Raw genomic sequence first — 10,191 nt, 5'->3', positions numbered from 1 at the left:
TCAAATCGAAACCCGTGTCTTCGTTCTTTTTCTTTTAATCAAAGAAGAACTGTTAGTGTTGTTCCAGCTTCTAGTTTTCAGGCAACTTTATATTTGGCTATGTAATAAAATACAAATAATAGACTAGAAAATTTCCAAGGTCAAAAGCTGCTTGATGTATCGAAAAACAAATTTACAAGTAGTATACATATGTATAATGTATAATGGGGTGAATCATCAAACTTGGCATGAAGCTTCCACAAACTATTAACCCATGAAGAATCTTCTCCAAGACAGCCACGGCAGAAATCCGCCTGTTTAGTATCAAAAGAAATTAAATGAATACAGGAATTACATGCTATTGAAGTTAATAAAAAGGAAGAAAATTTAAATGCGGACAAGTAGAGTAGGATAGTACCACAACTAGGACATCGCTTATAAAATTTGTTGTTCTTGAGAACAAGTCCTGAACCCCCACAAACTTCACATTTCCTCTGTTTCACCTGCCAAAGGAACAAGCTTTTTGTGCCAATCAGATTTTTTGACTATGGGGTCCAAGATATCAAATGGAAGGCGGAAACATCGACAATCCCTTAAATTTGTCAATAACTTTTATCTAGACACAAATTATAGTATGTTTCGATTGTACACCTGAAAACATGATAAAGTGTTCCTATTAGACATTTTCGGCTCAAATTTTGAAAGAACTTGTGTGTATTCTAAGTGCACATTACGTAAGATAAGTTAACCGTTTAAAATGCGTCACATCCCTTAATTATACAAATTAGTCTTAATAAGTCATAAAACTTCATGCTTGTTTCAATTGAGGCTGATGTGTATAATTAAAAGGAGGAGACATGTTTTATGTGGTTCACTTATGTAGGTGCTTGAGAATACGCGCAAAACAATTTCCAAATTTTGCGTCGAAAGTGTCTAATAGAAATATAATATATGTGTTCAATTGAAACATGCCTGTAATTTGGATGTGTAGATGAAATTTTACTGGCAAGTTTAAGTAGCCGTCGGCATATTGATGTAGCATGGAATTTAAACATAGGATGGTACTTAACAATTCTTTTGCTGAACTCGACTCCAGCAACCACAAAAGGTGCCACACCGGCTGTAAACACAGTTCTCACCAATTCATTAATCCAAGAAAACAAAAAAAAAAAGCAAAAAAGGAAAGAAATAACAGAAAGCAATGAATATGAATAGTACCTAAAGAGCCAACGACAATTTGCCAAGTGATATCGGGATCTGAAGTGAGTGTTGTAATATCGGTGTCAGCTGCGTTAATTGACTTGCTTAATTGCTTATTTTGTTTAACAAGAAGATGATGATGGGGTTGATTGTTTAAGGGAATAAAGGCCTGATGATTGAATATTGATCTGGCATCTGAAGAATGTTGTGAGATGAATCTTCTATGGCTAGACGTGCTTCTATGGAAGGCATGAAGAGACCCAAATAGAGTAGCCATTGTTGCAGGCAGGAGTGGAAGGAACACTCAATGGTATAGGCTATGTGTGGTAAATGTTTAACAACCACAAATGTATATTCTTTCTCTAATGTCTCCACGTTGCCTCTCCCTTGCTCTCTCCTTGTTTGTTTGTTTCCTTCTTTTTTTGCTTTTTGGGTTCACGAAGGCTGTTTCTACTCTCTACCTTTTGCTTAGCTTCACGCTAAAAGGAATTAAAACTTCTGTTTTTTATGCGTACATCCTATCTTCCTCATACCTCGTTTGTGAAATTATATTGGTCATGTTGTTGTTTAGGAGTTACATACGTCAATGATCCGATTTGTCATAAAACTCTTGAGTTGCATCTTATACTGTCCTAGATGATATTTGATTGAGTACAAAGTTTTAAAAACTTTTAAGACTTGTAATTTAAAACAAAAAATCATCTATTAAGGATAAAAATATTAAAAAGTTTTTTTTGACGTATTAAAGATAAAGTTTTACATAAAATAAGACAAAAAGAACAACATGTAGTGTTTTATGGTTCCTGTCAAAATAAATAAATAAATAAATACATAATGTGCGGTAATCTTGAATTCATTCGTGCCTTTTACACAACAACCCTTAGAGGAAGAGCTAAACAAGGGAGACAACAGGCAGGGGAAAGGCAGGTTTGGGCTCTAGAAGGTTTTGGGTTGCTCATTATTTCGTCTCTCTTGTATGTTGGGTCACTGATGGGGTACAGTTTGCATCTAAAGACTAAAGAGGGTGCATCTACACTAGGTAAGGTTATCAAATACTATAACACACCCAATGGTGTGGCTTAACTGTTGATAAAGTTATATTAATAAGTTAAGAAATTATGATAATTTTCTTCGCTCATTAATTAGTATATTTGCTTCACTTTTCAATTCTAATTTTATCCTTTTTTTTATAGAAATTAAGTTAGGGAAAATTTTAATAATATACAATCCAGCATATAAAATTATATTCGCGTAGCCATATTTTTAAATTACATCCATATACCCACTTTTTCACGGTATACAACAATATACAATTTTATATGCATGTAGTAGACAATGTACCAACCTTGTATAAAGGTGTATAGTAATGTATAAGACTATTATACAATATTGTACAAATTTATACAAGAGGTATGTATACATAATGTATAAGAGGTGTTTATACACACTTCTACACCGGATAATAGTGTATAAAACGTGTTTATAAACACTTATGTTTTGCAGTATTGACAATTATGAGAAGACCAGCCAAAACTTGCAGACAAGTTTGACTTTTTAAAAAGACATAATTTTGACGATACCCTGGCATTCTTTGGTATGGGTTTCTCATGGGTGTTTCTACCATGGATGAACAGGTAAAATTTTGGTGAAGCGGAAGAATTTAACACTCCAGTGTATTCCTCTTTCCTATTGTCCGTTGGTATGAGCTAGGTAGTGGGAAGGAAATAACAGAAGAGTGAAAAAGTTGCTATAGCGGGTAATAAAATAAAGATGGGCTAAACTGGGTAATTACTTTGCCATAATTGTCATACAGTGTTACACAACATTATGAATTTCTTTTACATCTTCCCTGAAACTGCACGACTACAAAAGCATAAATGCTCCAGTTTTATTTTGGTGCAATTCAACATATTATATTAGGTTATTTACAACTTATTTTAGATATTCACCAATGAGTGCTACTTAATAGAATGAACTACAATTGTCGTTTAAATTGATCAGAGGTGTAAATATTTTTCACATTTTCAATGCCCAAAACTTAAACTATTATGTTATATACATTCATTTCTTTTTCTTGTATGTGATGGTAGCCAAATTAGAAAATTTTCACTTTGAATTTCGCTTCTCAACATTCGATAATCCACCACTTTATTTTTGTGCGCTTCTTCCTTTTTTTTTTTTTTTTTTTTTTTTTTTTTAAATTTGCTATTTTTGTCATAAATGATTAATTTGATGTTTAGAAAGTAACTTTATTTTTTGTTACTAGTGTACAAATTCTATATAAAATTAATTTAAGGGCCTCTCAATATGTATCGTCTTAGGCCACAAGATTCGTTTAGCCGCCCATGACACTAACCAGAAGATTGCCATACTATTTTCGTACTTCAACTTCTAAGACCCGTTATTTCAACTTCAACCAACTATTATCCCAACAACAACAACAACAACAACAACAACAACATGCCCAGTAGAATCCCACAATGTGGGGTCTGGGGAGGGTAGAGTGTACGCAGACCTTACCCCCACCTTGAAAGATAGGAAAGCTGTTTCCAAAAGACCCTCGGCTCAAGAGAGAAAACAACACAAAAGGTCAGATAGGGACAAGCATATCAAAAACAATATGAAAACGAGGAATAACAAAAGCGAGAAAGTCATGATAGAATGGTCTGGAAAGAAAAGAGCATTAGCTACCATAGATAAATAAGATAATCAAAGTACAAGCCCAACAAATATAAGCAGAAATCAAATGGCAATAAACGAATGAGCAAAATTACAACTACTAGGATGAAAGGATAAGCAACCTAGCTTTCTAGTTCTCCACAACCTCCTATCTAAGGTCATGTCCTCGGTAAGCTGAATCTGCGTCATGTCCTGTCTAATCACCTCTCCCCTTACTTCTTCGACCTCCCTTTACCTCTCCTGAAACCGTCCATAGCCAACCTCTCACACCTCCGCACTGGAGCATCTGTGTCTCTCCTCTTCACATGCCCAAACCATCTCAGCCTCGCTTCCCGCATCTTGTTCTCCACCGATGCCACTCCCACCTTGTCCCAGATATCTTCATTCCTAATTCTATCCCTTCTATGTGCCCACACATCCATCGCAGCATTCACATTTCCGCGACTTTCATCTTCTGAACGTGAGAGTTCTTGACATGCCAACACTCCACCCCGTACAATAAAGTCGGTCTAACCACCACTTTGTAGAATTTGCCTTTAAGTTTTGGTGGCACTTTCTTGTCACACAGCACTCCGGAAGCGAGCCTCCATTTCATCCGACCTGCACCAATACAATGTGAAACATCATCGTCGATTCCCCATCTCCCTGTATAATAGACCTAAGATACTTGAAACTTCCTTTCTTTTGGATGGCCTGGGTACCAAGCGTCACTTCCTCGTCAGCCTCATGCGGTACTCCACTGAACCTGCACTCCAAGTATTCTGTCTTGGTCCTACTCAATTTAAATCCTTTAGACTCCAACGTATGTCTCCAGCCCTCCGGCTTCGCGTTGACTCCGCTGCGAGTCTCGTCAATCAAGACTATGTCATCTGCGAACAACATACACCAAGGCACCTCACTTTGTATTTGTCGGGTCAATTCATCCATTACCAAGGCGAATAGAAACGGGCTAAGAGCTGATCCCTGATACAACCCCATCATAACAGAGAAGTGCTCCGAGTCTCCTCCTACCGTCCTTACCCTGGTCTTAGCTCCATCATACATGTCCTTTAACGCAAAATGTACACCACAGGTACACCTTTAGCCTCCAAGCATCTCCATAGGACCTCTCTTGGCACTTTGTCGTAAGTCTTTTCTAGGTCAATGAATACCATGTGCAAGTCCCTCTTCCGCTCTCTATACTGCTCCACCAATCTCCTTACAATATGAATGGCTTCTGTAGTCGAGCGCCCCGGCATGAATCCAAACTGGTTCTCTGAAATAGACACACCTCTCCTCACCCTTATCTCCACCACCCTTTCCCACACTTTCATAGAGTGACTTAACAGCTTGATACCTCTATAGTTGTTGCAGCTTTGAATGTCGCCCTTGTTCTTGTACAAGGGAATCATTGTACTCCACCTCCATTCTTCGGGCATCTTCGTTGTCTTGAAAATGACATTAAACAATCCAGTCAGCCACTCCAAGCCTACCCTGCCCGCACTCTTCCAAAATTCCCCAGGAATCTCGTCAGGTCCGATCGCTCTTCCCCTGCGCATCCTATGAACAGCTCTCTTAACCTCCTCAACCTTTATACTCCTACAATATCCAAAGCCACGACGCCTATCAAAGTACTCCAAATCTCCCAACACAATGTCTTTATCCCCTTCTTCGTTCAAGAGTTTATGAAAGTATGACTGTCATCTCTATCTAATGTGAGCTTCTTGTACCAACACTTTGCCATCCTCGTCTTTGATGTACTTCACTTGATCCAGGTCGCGTGCCTTCCTATCTCTCGCCTTGGCAAGCCTAAACAACTTCTTATCCCCACCTCTGTCCTCTAGTTCTGCATAAAGGCGTTCAAAGGCTGCCGTTTTTGCCGCTGAAACTGCCAGCTTCGCCTCCTTTCTCGCCATCTTATACTTTTCCCTGTTCGTCCGCTTCTCTTTATCATCCTTGCTATCTACTAACTTCACATACGCCTAATTCTTTGCTTCCACCTTCCCTTGGACTCCTCCATTCCACCACCAATCCCCTCGGTACCCACCACGACGGCCTCTTGAGACCCTCAATACCTCTCTAGCTGCTTCTCTAATGCAACTGGCCGTCCTATCCCACATACTGCTCGCATCCCCCCTACTATCTCGTGCTCCCATAGCCATCAACTTCTCCCCTATCTCTAGGGCACTAGACAAAGTCAAACTCCCCCACCTAATCCTCGATCGGTCATCCACGACCCTTTTCTTCTTCTTTCTCTTTATCTCCAAATCCATCACTAATAGCTTATGCTAAGTCGTAAGATTCTCACTCGGAATGACCTTGCAATCCTTACAGAGGCCTTTATCATCTTTTCTAAGGAGAAAAAAGTCTATCTGCGTCGCAGCCACCGAGCTACAGAAGGTTACCAAGTGTTCCTCCTTCTTCGGAAAACTCAAGTTGGCTACCACCAATCCAAAAGCCTTTGCGAAATCCAGGAGTGAGACTCCTCCACCGTTCCTGTCCCCGAAGCAAAATCCTCCATGCACATCGTCATCATCCTGTCATTGATCCTCCTAACCTCTACCACCTGATCTCTAAGCTCACTATCTACTAAGATCCCTACCCCATTCCTATATCTCGACCTACCCGAGAACCAAAGCTTGTATCGGTCCACATCCTTAGCTTTAGGTCCTACCCATTTAGTCTTTTGGACGCAAGCAATATTAATCCTCCTCTTCTTAAGAATCTTAACTAACTCTATGGACTTTCCCGATAAAGTCCTAATATTCCAAGACCCTACTCTCAAGCTAGAAGCTCCCTCAACCCCCTTAGCCCTCCCAACCCTAGCCCTCGTCCCCAACCGAGAACATGACCCTAGTCTACCATCCCTCACCAAAGCCACTAAAGCAAATATACGCTAGTGAAAGGTTAATCTAAGACAAACAAAGGATCAATACTAAAGCACACGTTAGCAAGAGTCTATAGGTAGTGAAATAGATATTCAATTAGGCGGAGCAGGCAAAATTTATAAGGCTAAAAGACAGGGAATGGGCTACTGGAGATACCGACTCCAAGTAAATAAAACCTGTTCACCACCGAAAAAATCCTTGTTTACCGCTGAGAAGTACTGTTCTCCGCCGGAATCACTGTTCACCGCCAGGAACTGCCGAAAACTTGAGTACTTGTGCAGAAACTGATCGGAAACCTGCTGGTGAAGGGTTTCCGATCGCAGGGTAGAAGAGGAAGGAAAAAACAAAGAAAGGAGAAGAGGCCGAGAGAGAGAGAGAGAGAGAGAGAGAGAGAGATCTAGCCGAACGTACTACCAGTGGTGGTGGTTGTTGACACCCAATTTTGTCCCGCCTCTCCTCCGAAATACCTATTTATACTTCTGGTATTTTGAGAAATTTAAAAAAAAAATGCATTTAAGTTTTACTATAATTATTAGTCTCTTATTAACGCCCACGACGTATTATTCTACTGCAGTTATTATTATCATTATCATTATTATTATTATTATTATTCTTAAAATTATCATTTATTACTAATTGTCATTAATTATTATTATTCTTGTTATTTCCATTATTATTATTATTATTATTATTGATTACTAATCATTGTTATCAGCGTTATCTTTGTTATTAATTATTAATCATCATTATCATCGTTATGATTAATTATTATCATTATTTTATCAATAATTGTTATTTATTATTATTATTATCATCATTATTATTTCTTATTCTTATTATCATTATTGTTTTATTATTACCACTATTATTGTTATTATTAATTATTATCATCTTTATTATTATTATTAATTATTATCATTATTCTTATTGTTATTTTTTGTTATTAATTATCAATATTTGTTATCTACTATTATTATTATATCTATTATTATTTTTTATCAGCATTATCATTATTACCATTATCATTATTGTTATCATTATTAGCAGTATTACTACCGCTATTTGTTTGCTGCCATTATTTAGTATTATTGAAACTTGCATTTCTCAACGTTCTACCAACTTCCGCATACACATCGCATTTATTTCACACATTTAAATGATAGCGTTTGTTATTAAATATTATTGCACGGTCATTGCAACATCATATAATTTTATTATCCGGATCTTTTATAATTACATATTTCCGTATTAGGTGATATTCTGGCACCCTTAATACATCGTTAATTAAAATGGGTCTCTTATTTCAAATTTAGAAGCCAAACTATTTCTTGCACTCGGTCCGTATTTTGATTTATCGGACCCCGAATCAAAGTCCAATTAGCTCCTAAATATTTTGGGCTAGCCCATATTTTTATCTCAATTTTTAGACCAGTCCATGTTTTTAATTCCCTAGCCCATTCTCTTAATACCCGATCCAAAAATCAACCCAGTCCATAAATGAAGCGGGTCCAACCCGCATCAGCTTCAACATAAGGCTAGGGTTTCCCTTCATTCTTTTTTCACTCCCTCCGCCGCTTCCTCCTTCTCCCTTTCCCGCCTCCCTCGCCGCCGCTCCCACTTCCCCCCTTGTTCCCTCCTTCTTCTCCGCTCCCCACTCACCCTTGTCCCCCACTTTTCTCTCTCTCCCGCTCCTCCTTCCCCTTTTTCAGTACAAAACGACGAAAATAAAAACCTATAAAGACAGTAAACAACAACAACAAGGGAAAAAGGGGGACGACAGGAGGAGAAGACGCACAGCAACGAACCAAAACCCTCAAAAAAGGAACAAATTTCCAGTGGTCAAAATCCTCAAAAAATCAAAAATCGGAAAAACCCCCAAAAAGAAATCATTAAGCCCTCCTCTCTATCACCAGAAATTCCCCAGAAAGCATTAAGATCGTAGTCGTCACAACGTTCCACATCGATTTAAAATAGGCAATTGATCTTCTGTTTTTTTTTTCTTTCTTTCTTTTTTGTATTGCATCGAATTCGAGAACACACAAGTCTGATTCGAGTTTGGGTCGAAGGAGATTCGGAGTGTTCGCGGATAGATCGACTCCCCCGTACCCATTTCGCTGCACCCGAAACAGGTGATTCTCCCTTTCCGCTTCGCATTTTCTTTTTTTTATTTTTTTGATCTTATTTGTTCTTTGCTGTTTGCTCTGGTTTTTGTCAAGGGTAATGAATAACTGTACCAGTGTTTACTTGGATATAGTTTTCTTTTTTGCATAGGTTCGTATAGGTTTAAATTTACTCAGTTACTTTATCCTTAATGTGTGTTGATATGTGTTTATTTGAATATCAGATTGGAAGTGATGATTTGTTGGTATGAACACGACAATGTTCGAGTATTGCCTAGCCGATATTCGAACCGTTGTTTAGCTGTCTACCCCCCTTTCGGATAATAATATTAGTTTGCCTGCATTATATGTTAGTTCAGTTTAGGATCTGTTTTGAATGCTCCTGGTTAATGTTTGAGTTTACTTTATACTTATAACCGACCTGTTAGTTTAAATATGCATGAAAGCATTGTGCAATTTATCCTTGTTAAGCATGATCCCAAATTGTTGATTGAAGAGTATGTTAACATGGCTTGATCCTATTTCAATTGTGATGTATTTGACGTGTTATAGTCAAGGCTGTACATTTTGGTGTCGACCATTAATTCTTATTATTCTGGTCAGTTTAGCTGCGTTGTATTAAGGCCATTGTTTGGTTCGATTGATAGTGGTGTCAGCTACTGTTTGAAATGATGCTAATATGCAGCCTAAATTCCTTTCCAGTATTGATCAAATATGCTATGTGTGGCATGTTTAGCATGTTTATTTTTGGTTTACCAACCACCATGGTGATGTTCTACCTGGTAGACCTTAGAGATCAGTCCCCATCCTAGGACAATCTCCATGCGAATATTAAACTCAGTCTTAAAAAAAATATTCTATTGCAACTAAAAGATTTGAGTTTTATTTAATGCCATGAATTGAAGGAGCCCCTGCAGATTTCTCTTTATTCTCTCTACAGTTTTTGCTAAGTTCTTTCTTCTTTCGAATGTGTTGCATTTGGCTGATTTAGGAAATTGTTTTGCTAGTGGCTAACATGTTTGCCCTGTTGAACTATCTAGATCTCCTTGCAGCCCCTCGAGCTTTGTCCTAACATCTCTGTGTAAATTTTATGTCCAGTATGAACCCTTCCCTGTCCCTAAATAATTTTGGCTTCTTGTGATACTTATATGATTCTTTTGAGACTGAGTTTTAAATCCTAAAAGCGTAGAATAAGCATGAGTCAGTATCTAAAAAATAAGAATCTGATTTCCATACCCCAGCATGCCTAAAAAATGAATTAAATGTGACATGTGTATGTTCAATTTTGAGTATTGTAAGCATCTTGTTTCAACTGTGATGTTGCACTATCACAATTCACATTTGAT

General features: G+C 37.8%; 1 protein-coding gene across 2 annotated transcripts; it reads right to left on the bottom strand.

The window, feature by feature from the left end:
• On the bottom strand, positions 1-1,722 carry LOC132638540 (uncharacterized). 2 transcript variants are annotated; one of them, XM_060355383.1, is made up of 4 exons: positions 1,198-1,675; positions 1,050-1,099; positions 398-482; positions 1-293 (listed from the first exon to the last, which is right to left on the bottom strand). In XM_060355383.1, the coding sequence occupies exons 1-4, from the start codon at positions 1,454-1,456 to the stop codon at positions 247-249; spliced, it is 441 nt and encodes a 146-aa protein (XP_060211366.1). In that variant the 5' UTR covers positions 1,457-1,675; the 3' UTR covers positions 1-246. The 2 variants fall into 2 exon arrangements, 1 of the variants encoding a protein (XP_060211366.1); XR_009581787.1 differs by having other exon boundaries at positions 249-293; positions 952-1,099; positions 1,198-1,722.
• Between the last annotated feature and the right edge of the window lie 8,469 nt (positions 1,723-10,191).

The sequence above is a fragment of the Lycium barbarum genome, chromosome 4 (genome assembly GCF_019175385.1).
Source record: "Lycium barbarum isolate Lr01 chromosome 4, ASM1917538v2, whole genome shotgun sequence".
Taxonomy (NCBI): Eukaryota; Viridiplantae; Streptophyta; class Magnoliopsida; order Solanales; family Solanaceae; genus Lycium; species Lycium barbarum.
Note: the sequence above shows the minus strand (reverse complement) of the source record. Positions and strands in the feature narration are given on the sequence as shown.

What these genes read in the sequence shown, in the direction of transcription:
- LOC132638540 (XM_060355383.1), bottom strand. Translation starts at nt 1,456, where the DNA reads ATGGCTACTCTATTTGGGTCTCTTCATGCCTTCCATAGAAGCACGTCT. An exon ending in AATTGTCGTTGGCTCTTTAG is followed by an intron (nt 1,100 to 1,197) that starts GTACTATTCATA and finishes CTGTGTTTACAG; the next exon opens with CCGGTGTGGCACCTTTTGTG. An exon ending in TCGAGTTCAGCAAAAGAATT is followed by an intron (nt 483 to 1,049) that starts GTTAAGTACCAT and finishes TTCCTTTGGCAG; the next exon opens with GTGAAACAGAGGAAATGTGA.